Source organism: Sipha flava, unplaced genomic scaffold (assembly GCF_003268045.1).
Source record: "Sipha flava isolate LNK unplaced genomic scaffold, YSA_version1 41_pilon_pilon, whole genome shotgun sequence".
Taxonomy (NCBI): domain Eukaryota; kingdom Metazoa; phylum Arthropoda; class Insecta; order Hemiptera; family Aphididae; genus Sipha; species Sipha flava.
Window position 1 is genome coordinate 2,687,257 of NW_020273144.1, and position 21,806 is coordinate 2,709,062.

The 21,806-nt window shown below is 27.4% G+C and overlaps 1 protein-coding gene across 4 annotated transcripts; it reads left to right on the forward strand.

The window, feature by feature from the left end:
* The first annotated feature begins 8,965 nt into the window (after positions 1-8,965).
* LOC112688936 (WD repeat-containing protein 62) lies at positions 8,966-21,385 on the forward strand. Of its 4 annotated transcripts, none has more exons than XM_025562371.1 (29): positions 8,966-9,725; positions 10,752-10,955; positions 11,051-11,142; positions 15,139-15,352; positions 15,448-15,660; positions 15,728-15,910; positions 15,992-16,152; positions 16,216-16,351; positions 16,411-16,608; positions 16,675-16,850; positions 16,930-17,083; positions 17,272-17,406; positions 17,477-17,680; positions 17,747-18,000; positions 18,165-18,257; positions 18,321-18,597; positions 18,695-18,754; positions 18,819-18,914; positions 18,974-19,092; positions 19,161-19,373; positions 19,435-19,544; positions 19,612-19,748; positions 19,817-19,916; positions 19,986-20,099; positions 20,165-20,259; positions 20,325-20,484; positions 20,542-20,659; positions 20,732-20,883; positions 20,938-21,194. In XM_025562371.1, the coding sequence occupies exons 2-29, from the start codon at positions 10,863-10,865 to the stop codon at positions 21,192-21,194; spliced, it is 4,314 nt and encodes a 1,437-aa protein (XP_025418156.1). In that variant the 5' UTR covers positions 8,966-9,725; positions 10,752-10,862. The 4 variants fall into 4 exon arrangements, with proteins under 4 accessions (XP_025418156.1, XP_025418157.1, XP_025418155.1 ...); XM_025562372.1 differs by having other exon boundaries at positions 8,966-9,709; XM_025562370.1 differs by having other exon boundaries at positions 8,966-9,538.
* Positions 21,386-21,806: the final 421 nt, after the last annotated feature.

The window sequence follows — 21,806 nt, forward strand, 5'->3', positions numbered from 1 at the left end:
TTACCCAACTATTTACCTACAGTTTTAACTCATATTATAATAATGTTAATTAATTAATAATGTTCACGGTAATTGATAATATTAAACAATAAATTAAATGTTTTTAATCACAATTTATAGTAAAAAAGTATTATTATTTGATAAGGCCTAATGTAGATAGATATGTTATTAGATATTTATTTATTTGACGCCGAAATTTGTAATTTAATTTATTATTTACCCATTTAAAATACATAATCATTTTTCTTACTGCACCAAATGTAATGTGCTGCATATATAGTTAGAGATTAATATTTTTACGAAAAGAAAAATCATTTATTTCATTGCCACAATCCAAACACGTTATACCTCTAAAAACCTCATTATATTTTAGACTTGTTTCATGTATTATTATAATTATATTGGTTATTATATTATTAAATTATTTTTATTTTTTACAGCATTATTATGTATTTATTTCGTTTATTATCATAAAATGATGCCTTGAGATCTAGGTCATATTCGTCGTTATCAAATTATATATTATATTTATGCAAAAATATGCAAAATAAAATTTTGTATTTAATTCATAAATAAGACAAAAAAAAAATTTTGGCCGAACCCATTTCCTTATACGAAATAGCAATACAACATACTAATGTATTAAATTCACAACCCTTACTGATCATGGAAAATTATTATAATCATACATTTTCTTTCACCCTTTATAAGGCTTAGGACTTTCTGTCTTATTATATTCTGGTGTCATAGATTAATGGGTTTAAATATATTGTTTAAACTATTTAATTTAGCATAACTTCCTTAAAAATCCATTTTTTACAATTTTGTCGATTAAACAAAAATATTTTTTTTTATCACAATTACAATAATTTTGTTCAATCGAATAATAATAATAATAATTGAATAAATAATATAATAAAATTATAAAAACATAATTGATATCAATGATTTATATACTTAGCGAGTATGGTAATCGCGATTATAACGTTAGCGATAGATGAAATTTGAAAGGAAACCACGGTTGAGAAAAAACGTTATGCTTTTAGAGTATACGGATACACCCAAAATTGTACCTACCTGCTGGTTTTCATTGTTCAGGATTTTGTGCGCAAATGAGTTCTCCTAAATTTAAAAATTATATTTATATATATGCAAACTAGTCTCCACCCGTTGAACTACTTTGTGAAAACAATAGAGCGTTTTCGTATATAATACTCGTACAGTTTAATAATACCTGTAATCGACTGTGATTGTTACACACGTAAATGATCAAATCCATTTTGTACACCGTAGACTTGAACAGAGAAAGGTGAAACGTAGCAAAATATAATGGTATTTAAATTTTAAGCTCGTTAAATTATGTAGCTATGTTCGTGATATGGTAAACGTACTTATTCAATATATGTATTTGATATTATTGATGGATAGTTGACATTTCAAGATCAAAAAAATTAATACTAAAACGGAACAAATTATAATTAATGATATTAGGTACAATAAACGGCTTAACGATCAGTGCCGCAATTACACACTATGGGGCTGGTATGCAAATCTGAATTTGGGGCCTAAATATTTTTTCAAAAAAGTATTTACCAACTATAAATAAAATATGTTAATTGGTGTTTATATTATGAAAGTAGTGGATCTTTAATTTTAAATGACCTGCATTAATGTAGACCTGCATTATTTCCTGCTATTTCTGTTCTAAGAATTAGTATTACCATAGGATTATAAATACTTTAGTAATATAATAATATTTATAATCAATGGTATTACATACCATTGGTTAGTAGTTGGGTATATTATTTGATTATAAATATTTTATAATGTGATCAATCTGTTTTTTATATTTATCAATTTACTTCAGTTAAAATTTCTACAACCAAATCTATAACAATACATCGTGTGGGACCTATATATAATGGTTTGAGGGCCGATATGCAATGCACGCCTTGCACACCCGGTAGTTGCGGCACTGCTTGTGATATTAAAAAAAAGTGAATATTTTACTTTTGGAGCTGTCTATAAATGTAGCAAGTTAAGATTGTAACTAAAGATGCATTTTGCGAGGCGCAAAATGTTTATTATTTTTAATTTTAATCATCGATCGAGATTAAAATGGTGTCAATACATTACACCGACACATAACATTATAAAACGATTATCTTTTTACATCAAAAATAATTTTGGTTTGAACGTAAAATTGTAATACTACAATTAGATAATCAACTCTGAATGCAGTGTACATAATTTTAAATTATTACCGAGGTTTAAATATTTACATTTGACGTGACCTACTAAAGATGTTTACACGTGAAATCATGGTTTGAAAGGTTGTTGAGTTAAATGAATTATCTATCTAGGTACATCACTTTTCATGGTAAGCCGCTTGCTAATATTAGTATCTTATTTCCGTAAATACAACGATGAGCACCGGGTCGAGTCTGAAATAACTATAAATATGTATTATAGCGAGACAGCGGTTATTAAACTATTTTGACTGCGAAGTTTTTTCTTGCACAAAAAGACCACTTGAAATAGGAATATCTTTATAACTAGAAGTATAGAAATGAACATTGTAATTTGATGAATTTACACTCGAAACTCTTTGAAGGTTCTAGCAAAACTATAGTATATACTACATATAAACTATTTATAAAGTAAACTATATGTAGGTGAGTTCTGTAGAGTCTGATTGAGAATCGATGTCATAATATATCGTATTGTATTGCAAAATGTTAAATATACTGTTGTTTTCGTATTTAAAACAAAAGAATTATAGTAATTTGCATAATATATTATCTGTTGTTCGTATCTTATATTATTTCGGTGTAGATTTTGCATTTATATTTCCTTTTTGCGTTATTTGCGTAAAACCGGAAGTGTTGACATACCTTTCATAGATAATTGGTTGGAGTTTGAGAATTATTTACTTTCTGTTATCTGTAAGTAACTGATAAAATTTACATACGCCCCAGTTCGTACATCCAATATTTTGAAAAAGTTTTTTTGTAGGAGCTAATATCATTTAAATACGCCCATTCCACCACACCTTGCCGTGTCGTGTTTTGCGCATTTAATGTACGTAGGTAACTAAGTATCGGTAACACACACGCATTACCTGTTACTACGATATATTCGAATTTACAAGACACGACGCAGTAAAATATCAAACATTACACATAAACATAATAGATATAATAAATAATATTAGTATTAATAAGCATGTCTTTGTATCTACGTATAACAGTTTAGGACATATTTGTAATAGATAAATTCGTCGTCGTGCAAATAAGTATATAGGTAATAATACATATCGGCTAAAGGCATGTGCTATAAACTGACTTACAAATTTAAAGAATTCCATTGCGAATCCTTTTCGATCATTTAATCTGAAGTTCAAGGCATGCATTAATTATTCGTGTGTCATAAAATTTAACAAAAGAAATTTGTTGATGGCCATTCAAATAATTCCATTGAAACGAATGGTTTCTGCTTAATATTGATAAACAGACGTAGGTAACTTATTTGCAATTCCAAAAGGGTACACCTATATCATTTTTTACAGTCATTCATGCGTATCCCAATCGTAAAATAATAATTATTTTACAATAGACGGCTGAATATGGTAAAAAATGTTCGCTCGATTCGTAGAATAGGCTGTAATGCGATACGTTGCACAGCTATTTTTTTTTTAAATTTTTATTTATATTAAAGACACTGCATATGATTGTGTTATATTGTACACTGTTGCACTTTTCTATACACACACGCCCGGGCACGTCACATAATAATGTTTATTACTGTATCTGACCACTGTGAAACCGAGGTACGTGTGACCCGTTCACGTGTTCTGTTCAATCGATTGTGTACATCAGTAATCAGCAGACGGGTACACCGCACACGCATGTAACATTTTTCAATTAAATGCGAAATTAATTCACCGCAAATGGGCCGGTCAGTTACATATCCGCGAGTTTCTTTGGAGTCGTTGTCCCGCCGCCGCGCGCGGTCTGATCGAAGCGCTCGACCGTCGTATGAATGAATACCTGCGAGTAGTATTTTAAATAAGACTCGATTGCCTTTATATAGGTATATATACTTTTTCCATATATCTATATATTTATTTGTACTAGGCCGTGTGCAAGTGGGTGAACTAATTAAAAACAGTGCCAATAGAGATGAAAAAATTCCTACTCGGTGCTGTACGAACACGTTTTAAATTTAATAAATTGCATTTGTTACAATAAATCATTATGCTAAATTTTTGTACGTCGTGATTTATTAAAGCGTGACGGCATGTAAATTGGCGTGGGCTGTAGAATCAACGGCGAAAAACTTCTCACTGCAGAACTGTTTTGACTTTTTACTGACCAAACGTTACAAACGTTATAATTTTATCTGTTATAATTTTGAGTATATGCTAATTGTAAGTAAAAAGGGTTTAATTTTAACCCCCTACCCATATTTTTGGTCCATGACCAATAACATGACACAATAAAGATCCACAATTAAAATCAATAAAATACAATGTAATACAATTTATTCTAGCAATTTGCAGAAATGTAATGGATTTTTAAAATATATTTATTTCTGTGCATGCAGTATAATTAAAAATAACAAGAAAATATGTTTGGTGTATTTTTGATTTTTGTAAAAAAAATTATAAAATTTTTTATTACTGTTTATATCTATAGTCTATAGCAGTGGTTCCCAAACTTTTTTGGTTAACGCATTTCCAAAACAAATAAAATTTAATCGCGTCTCCCATGAATAAATAAAACAATTTTTTTTTTAATATTTTAATAAAAGCAAATTACTGTCGATCTAAATATATATATATATATATATATATATATATGATAGTCTAATATACTATATAAATATTTGTGTTGTACCTTCCCTATAATAAGTACTTGTGATTCCCTAGGGAGATGCGCTTCACAGTTTGGAAACCACTGCTTTATATTATAGATAGTACACGAATGTACCTGTGTATCACAAATTATATTATAAGTATACGCATCAACAAAAGAGTGGAAAAGTCGTTATACGCTCCACTAAACCACTGAATTAAATAATATTATAGTTAGTAATGTAACTTAGATTTTTGACGTAGAAGAAAGATGATTGGTTGGTGATGATGGTTACATATACAATGGTTATAGCTCCAAAATAATTATTTAAAAAAAATTATGCTTGGGACAATAAGTCACTTGTTGAGATAAATCGTATGGTGAATATGTATTTTATATTATTCAAAACTTTCTCAATTTTCGGTCGGGGCTGCAGCCCCTATAATCCACTGCATACACCGTTGCTTATAATGGTTTTTAATTTTTTTTTTGTACATAAAAGTATATAGTTGTTGCTTCGCTATGAGCAATATTAATCAAAGCTATTATTGTTATAATAATAATAGATTAATAATAAATATACTTAAATTTAAATTTAATTTGCTACGTTTTATATAATATTTATGATGTATGCACAATGTGCATTGCACATATAGGTATATTAGAAAATTTAAAACTATATATGAATATACAGGTCAAGAGCCGTATAATCAGCTATCCGCGTGACTGCTTAAATCTAGCATCTCCCCACGGCAAAATAGTAAATAGGTATCGTTTTATAGAAGTCTTTATATCGAACAATAGAATAATGTAACAAGGTACACTAGTAGGGCTGGGAACAAATATGAAATAATAACCAATTTAAAAGTGTTCTGACCAATAGAATATTTGTACGAAAATATACAGTTGGTTGTCGACCGTCACGCGATGAATTTTCAATTGTTTCCAGTTCAGTTTTCGAGTGCATCATTTTCAATATACCGATAATATATATGGGCTCTGATAATGTAATACGAAATATTCGTTTGGTTGAATGGAAATGTATTATCACTAGTGTGTGTACAAGTGACAGATCATATGAATGTCTATATCGTCATAATATTATTTCTTGAGGTCAGTATAATAGCTAAGATATATTTATGAATTATTCTTATGGTATCTAATTCTAATACTTTATTTTACTTTAATATAAGTGTTCAGAGTTTCATGGTAAAAAAATAACACTGGAGATAACGCTTGTACGAATTGTCAGGCACTATAAAAATATTTAATTTTGAAGTGTATTATACTTCGTATGTCAAGACCACTTTTACTTGTATAATGTTGTACTTTCCATTGTTGATGCAATTTTGTAATATTGTTATATTGTTTTGATGAAAACTATTAGTTGCATTAGTTGTATTCAGTAGTGCACACAGGGGGGGTTAAAAGGTCATACCCCCCCTTCGAAATATCTTCCCTCATTAAATTTTACAAACGATTTTACAAACAAGATTGGCATTACATTTATAAAATTATACTATTATGCATACATTATTCTATTATAACAAGTAAACAATTTTCATTTAGTTTTTGTTGACCTAATGAACTGTTCATGATAAATTAAGAAGTTACAGTATACAGAATAATAACAAATGATATCGTGTAGGAATTTATTTTCCACGTACAAATATAAATAGTATATGAGTATATTGTTTTTGTACAACAATTTACAGTGATAAAACAATTATAAAATTTTATACAGAAAGCAGTGTCATTCTAACTAACAATAACGTCCTATGGTAACAACATTTGAATAGTATTTATTAATTAAGGCACTTCCTTAATTTTATTAATGTTATTTTCAAAATCTTATTGAAATAGATATATTTATTTTGCTTTTATGATATTTCAAAGTCGATACGAATTTCATTATTTTGGCCAGGGCCGGCTCAAGGTATAGACGAGCTAGGCACCTGCCTACAGCGGCACTTTAGTAGAGGCGGCATTTTCAAAATTGAATCGTAAATTTTTTTTAGTCCTATCGGTGTCATATAAGAAAAATTAATGAAATTCATTAATTCGTGTAAAGCACCCACCTATATAATAAAATCGTCTAAAGTTATTATATTACTTTATATTACGGCTATACGCTAGGTGTTTTCAATTGTTCCGAAAATATAAATAACTACACATTTCCGATAGTCGCGATAGTGATGGATTTTGAGTAATAACTATGGAAATCATTTTTGTCTTTTTACACATAATTTTATACGTAAAATAAAAAATTAAATATTTTTTATGTAGATATGTTACACAATAAATGGGGGAGGGGCTAAGTTAAAATAAGAGCTAAATTAATTTTTTTTAGAGGCGAAAAAACTTAATTTTGCCTTAAATTTGCACTGTTTTTACTCGAGCCGGTCCTGATTTTGGCTAAATAATAGCTATGTATTAATTTATCTATATTAGCTATAATATTTATAATATATAACAATATATTATCTATATTACCTATAGTAAAAACTTTTTACTTATAATAATAATATTGTTTTTATAATTTTATAACACAAATATAATATTACAAAATTTGAACATTATGTATAAACTCTTAGATTAAACAAAGATTTTTTCCCTTGCTTTAAATTTTGCAAAATGTTCAACAACATAAACGAATTATGCCTATTTGATAAAATTATACATTCTGAGTTTATGTGCAAGTATGGTGTGTATAACATCGTTATTCAAAGCAAGATATTTTTGCGTTCTTCAGGGACAGCATAACATATTTCTCGAAAGCGGGAATAGCGTGGTAATGTTATTGATTAAAAATTATTTCCCAATCAATGTCGTCTCATCATGAATAAAAAAAAATACAATTTTCACGAGACCTGAATATCTATCTAATTTATGTGAAGTCCCTACTCTTTTTCGTATGAATAAATATTAGTTGTTAGCGGCATTTTTATAGATTGGCACAAGACGGCTAAATGCCTAGCGTCGGCTACCTACTGTTCGTTGTTAGCAGGTATTATTATTCGAGTCAATTGCCATGACAATAAAATATTATACCGTCGTTTTGCTCGTCCCCTCCCTAACGGTTCATTTGAATGTGTATTACGTACAACATAGTAATAACAATAATAATTTAATACGTTTCGACGATGGTAATAATTTATGTGTTTGTCTAACTGCCATCGCGTCGTACGTGTATATAATTTGTAAGATTCAGAGGAAGTGGATGTAAACGAGAGAAAAATGTACATGGAAAATCGTAAACGATATTCAGCATTAAAAATGATAATTTAAAATAATATATTATTTAAAATCGGTCGCGCAGCCGTCCTACGCCACCTATGTATAACCTTCCTCCCCCTCTTGTGCAACCACTGTTGTACATCAGGGCTTTGTGTTATTATTATAATAATATTACGAGTGTTACCGTGGCAGTACCTGTTACGATGTATGTAACAAAACGATACAACTATATATCAAATTATTATTATTATTATTGCTATCAGTGGCGTATTTGGGATAATTTTTCAGATGGAAGGGAGGGGGCAAAATTTGTACATATGATTTCGACGTATTAACGTTCACTATAATAGTAAAAACATAAAATATTTTAATACGAAAGTCAAACAACAAAATCGACTGTAAACAATAGATTTTTCCTTTCTTATCCATGATTATAACACAGAAAGTGGTGTCGTTGTTAGAAACTGTTTTTGTGGTAATTAAAAAATTAGGGGAAACCGTTTTCGATGGGAACGCATGGTAGACGAGTGCAGTCGTGGTAATGGAATTTATCTTGTAATCGTAATTTCCTCGAAAAAGTAAAAAAAAAAAAAACTCGGGGTTGGCAAATGTGTCCCCCCCCCCATCAAAAACGACACTGATTGTTGAGGTGTCGAACAAACGAATTTCCGAACACCGATGACGACAACGTCGACGGCGGCGGCGGCGGCGGCGGCGGCGGCGGCGGCGCGAGAAACTCGGGCGACGACTACGACGACGACGACGACGACGATAACGACGAAAACGATTCGAACCGGTTCGCACGGTGCCTAATTGCGCAACGGTCGAAATTTCCGAAAACGCGGACGACTATCATCGTCCGTAGCCACCGACCGCCGCCGTCAGTTGTTGTCGATAAGTGCGTGCGTGCACGTACGGTACGTGCACCTGTTCCGATTCGTTCGCGATTGTTTTCGTCGTCGGTCGCGCGGAAATTTCAACGAACAACAACCAGGCCTCAGCTCGGTTTCGCCGCAGTCGTCCGCGCTGGTAACCGAATACGTTTCCCCGTGTCGCCGAAGACCGTCGTGCGCGCGCGCGAACCGGACTGCCGACACGACAACGCCGCGGAAACAGGTGCGAAGTGTGTTTCGACACAACGAGCGCGCGCACACGCTCACGCACGCACGCACGCACGCACGCACGCACGCACGTACGTACGTACGCAAGCGCATTATCAGTCGCAGCCGACCTGCCTACATACATTAGTCCTTATTTAGCGCTGCTGGCCGTCCGAAGGCCCTGGCTTTACTGGTGCGATTGTTTTTCTCGTTTACTCGTTGTTTTATCTTGTTATTCTTTCGCCGTTTGTTTTTGATCCGCCGTTGCGAAATCACCGTCGTCGTCTACACGGACCATACCAGCGCAACGGTCAGGCCAGGTCTCGCCTCGCCCTTCAACTATACGTTAGTACCTGTTCTTTTTTTGTCCGTTCCGCGAGCGAGCGAAAATCTCGGATTACTGTAGGGACTGCCGTCGTCTAGACGTGGCTATAGGTTTTGAGGGATGTTATTTTTCAACAGACCACTATAGATTACCGTGTTTTCATCCAAACTTTTTCACCACATTACTGTGAAGTATGTCAAGTCAAAGGTATTTTCGTTCTAATACTGCCTATGGCATTTTTTTTTTTTTAAATTTAATTTTTTCTTCCGTTTTCTATCCCTACCATTTCTAGTAATTGTTAATAAATTATAAAGGGTATCAAACACATTTTGTCGACAATACACAATTACAATATTTTTTTATCATTTCAATAATTTATACATAAATACATTTTTATATTTGAATATTTAAGGCATTGTGTCATTTTTATCTAGTTGAGAAGTATATAACTATAATCGGGTTTTACTAATAAAAATATAATATTTCAATGTTTAAGTACTTAAGACATTGTAAAAAAAACCTTGGTTATTTTTCAAAAACTCAATTTATGTTATTAGAAAAAAATATTTTTATGTTAAAATAAATAATATTTTTATTTAAATACCTACTGTGTATTAAATTTATTGTTGAAGTAAGCCTGTATTTTTTATAATTTAACTACCTTAATATTGAGTTGTGAGTTATTTTTAATGTTAAAATTATGCACCTTGTGTATTAGTAATTTTATATTCTCTGATGATAATTCAATTATATATCTGTGTTAACTTTAATATTATACTTTTTTATTTACTATTTGATGTTTAACATATGTGAGCTCAATCTGCCAATTATCAATGAATTGATAATATAGTTTGACAGCTAAATTATTCATTTTTTTTTTTTTTTTTTTTTTATGTGGTTTGTTAAAGTAATACGTATATATATTTATGTACATGTATTTTTCTATAGATTATTATATAATAAACACTTAATTGCCTATATATTATTCAAATTAATTCAAAACCTTTTAATTTTATAATTTTGTATCTATTTAATATTATGTAGTTGGTCATTATTTTATTTATTTAAAGTGATTATAATTAAAATATTCTAAGTTTTTTAATTTTTTTAAAAAAAGGATAGTTACTTATTGAAAATAAACCAAAATTAATTAAATACATATTAAATCTATCTGATTATTGATTTTAAATAATGTACTAACTTTTATATAATTAAGTCAATTGCTTATTTCAGATTATGCTATATTACCTACAAATTGATACTTTAGTATTCCTAAAAACACCAAAAATTAATAAAAAAAATCAAATTATTTCTATGTCAAGTTGATAATGACCATTTGACAAAATGGAAAACATACCGCCACTGAATCAACCCAGTAAGCTTATTCGACCACCAAGTTTGAAACGAGGTCGATCTGGGGATTCACAAGGTGGCAAAGTAAGAAATAAATTTTTCAACTATTTAAGGAAAATGCTATGACATTTTAATTCTGCAAATAAATAATGAATAATTTATTGAATTAATTCATTTAGATCAAACTTGAAAGAGTTATTGGTTTGACTGTTTCAACAAATTCATCCTTGGATGTTGATAATAATACTGGAACTATTGCTTATCCAGCTGGGTAAGATTCATTATTTTTTTTATTTAATTTTTAATTGATTTTTCTTGTTTAAAGAAAGCATTTTAATATTTATTATGTTATACCTATATTTCATATTTGCATATTAAGTTTTTGAACTGTTTTTATAAATATTGAAAATTAGGAAAAATAAAATATTTTGAATACTTTTGATTTCTATACATTTTAAATTCCAAAAAAGCCCTTTAAGAATTTTAACAACTCTAAAATAATTTTTATGAGATATACTAAAACATCATTAAAATAGCTTTTTTTAATAAAAAATTATTTTAATATTTTGGAATACTACATCATTTTTGTCAAATTAAGAAATTTTAAATTAGGATTCAATATTAAATTAGTTCAGGTCGAGCATATTGTTTTTAATGAATTTACAATACTTGTTGAATCAATTATGTTTAATTAAATACAATTATTATACTATTTACTATTATTATGCAAAATATATAAAAAATTATTATTAATATATTATAATGTTTGCTTCAGAAATTAATTAATGAATACACTTTTTAATTTAAGATATAAGGAATGTATTTTTCTTAATAGAGTATATAAAGTTTAAATGTACAATCCGATATATTGCATAAGATATGTTTTATATTATATATATATAAAACATATAGTATATGACACATAATTATATATGTTTTTTATTATATAAAAATAAAATTCCTTATAAATAAAATTCCATTTATAATTTGAACTAACAATATAAAAAGGAAATATAAATTATAAATAGACCATTGTAGTACTATTAATCTGTTATAATTATTATTATCTTATCGCGGACGCATTTATAATTAATTCATTGTATAATAAATTGTATCAATTTAAAACATTTGTTTAAAAAACTTTTAATATTTTTTTATTAGATTATTTACGGAAAACTAAATTATTTATTAGTTAGTGGAAATATTTTAGTTTAAATAATTATACATAGGTAATAGTTTTTTTTTTATGTACCTATTCTTTAAAAAAAAAAAAAATATATAAGTATCAAAGAGAATAGTATACATATATTCCATACTATTAACTTGGTAATTTTTAATTTTTGCTTAAGAATATATTATAATTTAAATTTATTATATCACCCTGGTCCAACCTTTTGTAGTAGGTGGGTCAATTTACGAAAAAAAAAGACATGATTAACTAGTAAAATCTGCAGTCAATAATCGCCGCCTAATAATGGCTATAATAATAATGACTTCCACGATCTTCCACCACATGAAATCAGATTCACTGCGGTTGCTATAAAAGATATAATATAACGAATATTTTATAATATTATTATGAATTTTTTTTTATTATAAATCTTCCTATGGAGGAAGGTAAAAAAAAAGGCTTCGAGGGCCGTATGTGGCCCGCGGGCTGCGGATTAGACCACCCTGTATTATATTTTGTGTGTGTAATAATATTTTACCTGATACATTTTTACTTAGTATAAAAATTAAAAATCTAACTTAATATCTGAAATAGTGCGAATTAATTAAGTTAGATTGAACATTGTAAATTAATGTAATAAAAAGTTGGAATTAAGGCAATGCCTCTCGGAATTGATTGATTTTGACTGATATTAATAATAATTTGAGGAATTAGAATTTTTATGTCTATTAATAAATAAATATATTTTAAAAATACAACTTTATATAGATTAATGGTTTATAACAGAATCTAAAAACAAATTAAGTTTTGAAAATATAAGTACGGATTTTTTTTTTTTTTACTTTTTTTTGCATATTTTCCTATTTTTTAGTACAGAATTCGATATTTTAAAAGAAATATTCAAGTGTTAAATATAGCATGTTTAATCCTATAACTTCCAAACCCTGATTTTAAGTTTTTAAGAACATTTAACATTAAACATTTTTTCCATATTTATAATAAATTAGAGTTAGTTATTTTTCCATGCTTTTATATTTATATATATTATTTACGTTTTATTTAATTGAAACATCTATTTCAATATTTTAAAAATTAAATAATTTTTTCAAATTGAAAAACATACAATTATTGACTTAAGATATGATTATAATAATTAAAGCAAAATATTTATAAATATATAGATATTAAAAAAATATTTTGTATGAAATGACTAAAGACTGGATTTAATCGATCTAGGACAAATGGACGTAGCCGTTTGGACGTAGGGACAAATGGACGTCGAAAAAAAAAAATATATATATATATATATCAGTAAATAAAATAAATAAGTTATTTATATTTATTATAATATGTAAATTTTAATGTCAAAAATATTCACTAAAAAAACTTCACCATCGCGATTTGAATTAATGACATCTTACATGTACATTTGGATGCAATTTGTACACGAATAACATGGTTATAGATGTGTATTGTCGTGTCTCGTGTATCACCATGTTTCTATAAAGTGTGATAATTATTACAAAATGTAAAAACCAGTAAGTAATATATATATTGATATAAAAGGTATCTATTACGAAAACGATAAAATTCTATAAGATTTGATATTATGATATATTATGATACGATACCATTAGCTATATTATGAATATAAAATATAAATGGTTTTATAACTTATAAATATAAATATATTTTTTTTTTTTTTGACGTCAATATGTCCTCACGTCCAAACGGCCACGTCCATTTGTCCCTATTCAGGATTTAATATAAATTGCAACTTTGTATTAATACCAGGTAAATAAAATCTGATCAAATATGTAAATGAATAGGATTAATTACAGTTTTCCTATTTAATTTAATAATGCAATTTTTGTATACTTCGTATGATAAAATATACAAATTATTTCTTAAGTAATTTTACAATAAAATATAACTACGACGTAAATTTTTACTTGTAGTTTAAAGTAGCATTTTTAAAATTATATTTATCTGAGTTATCCACAAAAATCACAAGTTTAGAAGCATAAAGTAGCCAATACTTAATAGTTTAAACATATTTAGTAAAATTGAAAATATTTCCTGTCCAAATGGAAAAATTGTTTACGATAAAATATGTCTTAGAAAAATTGAAGGATATAAAATTATTATAGCTTACTCTGAGGTAATGATAGGAAATAAAAATTTTAATTTAGATATAACACTAAATTTTTTAAATTATTTTAAATATACACCGATAACAAGTGTAGACGTTAAACATAATTTTTCATTATATAAACATATTTTAAGTAACAGACAATTTTCGAGAACGTATTTTAGAAATATATATATATATATATATATTATAAATTTTAATTCCGAAAAATTATATATTTTGTAAATATCATATTAATGTCTATCATATTATTTATTATTATTTAATTTAATTTATTTATTTTATCTAACTTAAATATTTCCTTTAAAATATCGAATTCTGTACCAAAAAAGTAGGAAAATATGCAAAATAAAATAGTAAATCAAAAAATACGTTCATGTATTTTCAAAACATAATTTGTTTTTAGATCCTGTTATAAACCATTAATCTATATAAAGTTGTAGTTGTATTTTTAAAATATATTTATTTATTAATAGACGTATAAAAATTCTAATTCTTCAAATTATTATTAATATCAGTCAAAATCAATCAATCCGAGAGGCACTGTCTTAATTCAAATATTTTATTTTAGACATTTGTGTAGTGGAAATAAAAAACAAAATAAATTATGTTTATTTTTGTTCTAATATAAAAATATTCCAAAAACAACAATGAAATCTTCCATCAGCGAAATAGGTGTAAAACTGTAATTAATGATTACATATTTTATATGATTATAATATATTTATTATTATAATTTTAACATATTTATCCTACAATTTTAAAATTATTTTTACGCAATTATATCTAGTTTTTATCAATTCAATCAAAGTTTTATCAATATTTGGAAATTTGTAAATGTATTCATCCATAATTAGCTTTTATCACATATTAATAAAAAAATTATCCAATATACTTCTTAGTAATTAACATTACATTATAAACTATTTTTAATATTTTTTTAGATGTACTGTTGTATTTCACAATCCAATTTTGGGTTCAGAAACACATTTGTCAAATATTTGTAGAAAATCTATTACATGTTTAAATTTTTCATCTGATGGGCGATACCTAAGTACAGGAGAATGTGGCCATCAATCAAATGTAAGGGTTTGGGATATGACCGACTTTAGCCAAATAGCTGAATTTCCTGGCCATAAATATGGGATAAATTGTGTGGTAAGTTTAACATTTTATATTATTATATATCAATATTTAATGTACAATTTTATTATTTTATCAGTATATTTATGTATTATATTTTTTTGCATTAGGCCTTTTCTCCCAATCAAAAATATTTAGTTTCTGTAGGATCACAACATGACATGATAGTAAATGTTTGGGAGTGGAAATCAAATTTAAAATATGCATCTAATAAAGTTTCTGCTAAAATCAAAGCTATTGCATTCTCGGATAATGGTAATTTCATAACTATTGGCAACAGACATGTAAAATTTTGGTATTTACAATCTTCCAGATCAGTTACAGTAAGTTATAATTATTCTAACAGTTTGGTTACAAATTATAGTTATATTTTATTCTTAATTATTTTAGTACAAAGAACCAATACCATTAATGGGTCGGTCAGCTATTTTAGGAGAGCAAAGAAATAATGATTTTATTGATGTTTGTTGCGGTCATGGTGAGCTTAAAGATTACACTTATGCAATAACCAAATCTGGATTATTATGTGAATTTAATAATCGTAGACTGTTAGATAGATGGGTTGAATTAAAAGTAATTTAATATCAAATTTTTCATTTGGATCATATTAAATTTAAATTTTAACTATAATATTTAATTTTATTTATTTATTAGACGACTAGTGCCAATTGTATGGCTATTGGTAAACATTTAATTTTTGTGGGATGTGCTGAAGGTATTGTAAGATGTTTCAACCCAGGAACTCTTCAATTTGTAACTACATTACCTCGAACTCATTATTTAGGGGTTGATGTTGCTCAAGGACATGACATAAGGTATTCATTAAATTAACTATTTTCAACATCTATTATGTACTAATTAAATTAATACATGTTTAGTCATATGGCAAATATTCCTGCGAACGCTAAGTATCCTGATGCAATAGCTCTTGCTTATGATGAAACTAGTATGAAACTCACGTGTGTTTATAATGATCACAGTTTATATGTTTGGGATGTTAAAGATATTAAAAGGGTTTGTTAATTTAATTTTGCTGTATATATTTGTTTTCAACTAAAGATTTATTTAATTAGGTGGGAAAGTCCAATTCATTTCTATTCCACTCAGCGTGTATTTGGGGTGTTGAAATGTATCCTACATTAGAACAAGATTTACAAATACCTAAAAACTCATTTATAACATGTTCAAGTGATGATACTATTAGAGTGTGGAACATTGACAGAATAGAATGTGATAAAAAATCTTTATATCAAAAGAATATCTACAGCAATGTAAGTTGAAATAAAATATTTCCATTCTTGTACCATGATTTATTTTATTAATGCTTGGGTTTTTAGGAACTTCTTAAAATAATTTACATAGATCAAGAACTAAACTTTATTAAAAATACAGAGTTAAATTTAGTTGATAAAAGTGATTCATCATCATATGATGGCCGGAATGGTGTTCGAGCTATACGAATTAGTCCTGATGGTTTGCATCTTGCATCTGGTGATCGTTCTGGTAACATTAGGTAAAAAACAACCTTTTTTTTTTTTACTAATACATATTTATATATTAAATTCATAAATATATTTTTGTAAATTGAATAGGGTTCATGATTTAAAGACTTTGCGAGAAGTTTGTTTAATTGAAGCTCATGATGCTGAAGTTTTGTATTTAGATTACACTAAGTTCAATGATAAAATCAAACTATTTGCTTCAGCCTCAAGGGATAGACTCATACATGTGTTTAATGTTAATAAAGTAAGTTATTTTAAATTATAGCACCATTTTCCTTTTTAGGGTTGTATAAACTGTGATTTTGATTTTTATTAATGTGATAATCAAATTTAAAATAATATCTTCAGCCAATATTCATTAAATAAGTTGTATATTATTAATTGTAATTTTTTTTTTTTTTTGAAAAAGTATTTAATAATGAACATTTTCAGGGATATGATTTTACCCAAACACTGGATGATCATTCTTCGTCTATTACTGCTGTTCGTTTTATAAGCTCTCAGAATAAACTTCAAATGGTTTCTTGTGGAGCAGATAAATCAATTATATTTCGAAATTATAATGAGGTTAATACTAAATATATAAAATTATTGTTATGTAAACCTATTTAACCAATATTATTGATTTTTATTTAAGTTGGCTGATAAAAATCAAGGAAGTTTTGTACACGATCATTATGTTTCTGGAAGAACAACATTTTATGATATGGAAGTAGATCCTAAACAGAAACATATAATGACTGCATGTCAAGATCGTAATATTAGAGTATATAATACAATATCAGGAAAACATACTAAGACATTTAAAGGATCTGTTGGAGATGAAGGCTCTCTTATTAAGGTAAATATTAAAAAATTTTCCATGATGTATTGAAATCATTTAATACTTTAATGTTTTATTTAACAGGTAGTAATAGATAGAAGTGGGTCTTTCATTGCTACTAGCTGTACAGATAAAACTCTCTGTGTTTATGACTATATTGGTGGGGAATGTTTAGCTACTATGTATGGTCATTCTGAATTGGTAACTGGGTTAAGGTTCACTAATGATAGTAGACATTTAATATCAGCAAGTGGAGATGGTTGTATATTTGTTTGGCGTATGCCATCAGACATGGTTAAACATGCTTATTCTAGTAAACAAAAAACCCGAATTGAAAGGTAATTATAAGTTAAAATATTAATAGTTTAAAAATTATTGTTAAAGAGGAATTAAAAATAAAAATAAATTACATTTTGAATATAAAATAATTTTATTTATCAATACTATAATAGCTAACATGTTATATCTGTTATAAACATCTATTACTAATAATTTTTTTAAGGCCTGTCTCCTTTGGAAATATTGAAAATGATGGTGTATCGTTTGTAGATAAAATAGTTGAAGAAAATGAGACAAATGCATTTAGTATTCCTGTGTAAGTGATATATTTTTCATTATAGCTTATTAAGTTGAGTATATGATTCCGTTTATATTATAGAGATGGCCAATTACCATTGTGGGCTAAAAACCAAATATCAGATGATATTTCTACCAATACATTATTAAATACATCTCATAATCAAATAAATGCTCCTAAAGGACAATGGGCTCAAAGGGCGACTAGTTCATCAGAACCTAGTAGTATATTACAGTTGCCTATCAATAAAGATGATTCTGATTGTTTTAAAGATGACAGTTCTGTAGATAGTGGTACTGAAACTAGTAGATCAATTTACCCTGAAAGCCATAAAGAATCTTTAATAGTTCCAAAAAAGGTAAATTGTTATTTTAATTACATTATTATGTAATTCTAGATAAAAGTTTTGTTTACACATCTCAATTATTCACAAAAATATTATTATTTTATTGCAGACATTGCGCATACCACCTGTATTTGTATCTCATGATTTTGAAGAACATTCAGTTGCTCATGTAAGTACAACCTATTATTTTTCTTTTCCAGTATTAAATCATATTAATTAAGAATACCTTTTAGTCAACTTCTGAAAAAATCAATTCTCAAAATATATCAGATATACAGCGCATTCGTAACTTAACAGATGATAGTTCTTTAGGCAGCTTTAAAAATGAGGTAATTTTTATTTTTATAAATTATTCAACAAATATTGATGTTTATTTTTCTTAATTCAGGAGTTAGAAAGTAATGATCATGATGGTGACGTAGAAGATTCTGAAAGTGAATGGATTGGCAATGAAAAAATTAAAAATGTTGTTCTATATTATCCATCTAATACTGATGATCTAATCAAGTAAGTACCATAATCAATAGTTATAAAATTGTTTAATTGTAAAAATGATAACATATTGTTGTGTTTAGTGACTACACCATTACAAAGTTGGATTCGGATGCTCTGCGTATGTCTCAAAGAAAAGCTAAAGCTGTTAAACAAAAAGATCGTCTAACGCCAGGGCTCGCTGATTTATCCAGTCATTCTATGTCTGGTAGTCAATGTAGTGATGATGACGATGATGAAAACTCAAATCCTAGTGTTGACCATTCAGACAAAAATTCAACTAGGTTATCAAATAGGTAAGGAAACTTCATTATTTTAAGTTCTAAAATGTTTGCAATACAATAATTTTGTTTGTAGTAATGAAAGATTAGATATGATTGATAAACGTGAACAGTTCTTAAAAAATACATTCGAATCACTCGGAGGAAGTGACACAGATTTCCAGGATAATAAATACAATTTTCCAAGTAAGTTGAATTTACACAAACTTATTGCTAACATTTTTGTATATTTATTTTCAATTTATATTTGTAGCTAAAAGAAGTATATCCTCGAAGTATAAAGGAATTAATAATGGTTCTAATTTACCACAAAATAAAACAGTTGAAGCTCAAAGTAAAAGAGAAGAACTTCAGCAGAGAATCGAAGAAACTAGAAGAACATTACAGAATGTATATTATTATAATTAATATTCATATAAATAAACTATAAATTTATTATATTTCATCATTTTTTACAGTTGGGAACTAGTTCAAATTTAAAATCTAGTCAAAGTATATGTGATTTAAGTAGAGGTTACGGAAAATCTTCTAAATTACCAGTTCGAAACCAATTATTAAGTATGACCAATAATAATAAACTTGGTTGTTTTGAAAATGAAATGTTTATATTATTTTGCATTTTTGTAGTTAATAAACAATCAAACGGAACTGGAACAATACGCAGGGTATGTTCTTTAGTAGATTTGTCATCAACTACTCCGATAAAAGATAGTGAACCATATGGATTATTTAATGGTGATGGTAAGTACAGTAGATGATTTTGAATTTGATACAATATTATTTAAATAATAATTTTGTATGATTAGGTTTGGATAGTTCAAAATCAATGTCTAAAAGTTCGTCAAAAAAAATTCCTATTAGCAATATGCACAGAAGTAGTTCAGTTAATGTATTGAATCAAGTATGTAAATAAAATGGTTTATATTCTATTATAAATCTACAAATACTATATGTTTTATTATTAAGAGTGATTCTGAGAGTGATGCCAGTCAATCTACAAATGGAGGAATTAAAAATGCAACATCTGTTAGAGTCATGAGACCAACCATATCTTCCCAAAATAAAATAATTATAAATAAATCAAATCTTTTACGCCGGAGAAGCACAAATTCTTCACAATCTACAAGTAAATTATTTTTAATATAATATCCAGATATAAATTTATTGTAAATTTTATTTTCAGCTGCTCTTAATATTGTGGGACATAATGAAGATTCTAGTTCAGAAGAATTTTTCACATCATTACATTATAAAACTAATCAAACATTACAATCCAGAATAAATCCAGTAGATAAATCAAGGTATGTATATTCTAAGATACTGATATATTTATAAAATAGATATTAAGTTATGATATTTTAACCAAATTATAGGCGAAACACATCTTCATTGACACGAAGTGTTAGTGAAATGAATTTAAAGAGTCCATCAAGTAAACCATTTGAAAAGTCGAGAAATCGTAGTAATGATTTGACTGTTAAATCAAAAAATTCTGGAACAATTGGTCAACAAAAAAATTTAAAAAGTAAATTGTAAAACACTATATATTCTCATAAAGTTATACTTAATTATTTTGTAGATTATTTATCTTTGATGGCTGATCAACTATTCACGACTACTGACAAAATTTTGGAACATACAAACTGTATTAATGTCAGTGATAGGCGTATCACCAAAGGGGATTTAAATGATGTAATGAACAAATTAGAACAAATTGTTGACAATGGAGGTATTTTTACACATCAAAATTCAAGAGTTGCACTTAACAGTACTCAACAATATTTAGATATTCTTATTGATCTGATAAAAAAACGTTTATCAATTGAACACGTTTAAATCAATATTGTCAAAATTTGTCTTCTTTTGTTTATTAAACCAGTGTTTTAAAGGTTAATAATCAGTATACATAATATCAATGTAATTATTAACACAATTTTTTTGTATAATGCTTAAAAAGACTTCAGTATTGTAATTATTGTATAAGGATGAGTTTCATAAGTGTTTACAAAATTATCGATTGAATTGAATGAAGATGAAACCATTCTTATGTAATTTTATTCAATTTTTTTTCTTTGTCTTAAGTTACAAAATAAGACTATTAATATTCTAATTAATCATTTCTTAACCAACTTAAAACTAGATTGGTTCAATAAAATTAGTTTTTATTTTTCTTCTCAGAAATATTGGAATATTTTACCAAAGAAAACATAAAAAAGATTTTTCCATATTTTATTATTGTTTGACTAGTTTTATTAGTTCAGTTCCTGATTGTTTCTTTATATATTTTTGGATAACAGGGTTATACATTCTTTTAATTGTTCAGATCCAAGTCAATTTAAATATTAATGACTGGATGAGAGCTATATTGTTCCAATTTGCTACGATCAAATTGTGTATTCTTATATAATTATATCATAAAATTAAATCTAACTTATTGGGACTAATAGA

What these genes read in the sequence shown, in the direction of transcription:
- LOC112688936 (XM_025562371.1), top strand. Translation starts at nt 10,863, where the DNA reads ATGGAAAACATACCGCCACTGAATCAACCCAGTAAGCTTATTCGACCA. An exon ending in ATGTTAAAGATATTAAAAGG is followed by an intron (nt 16,352 to 16,410) that starts GTTTGTTAATTT and finishes TTATTTAATTAG; the next exon opens with GTGGGAAAGTCCAATTCATT. An exon ending in AATACTGATGATCTAATCAA is followed by an intron (nt 19,093 to 19,160) that starts GTAAGTACCATA and finishes TGTTGTGTTTAG; the next exon opens with TGACTACACCATTACAAAGT.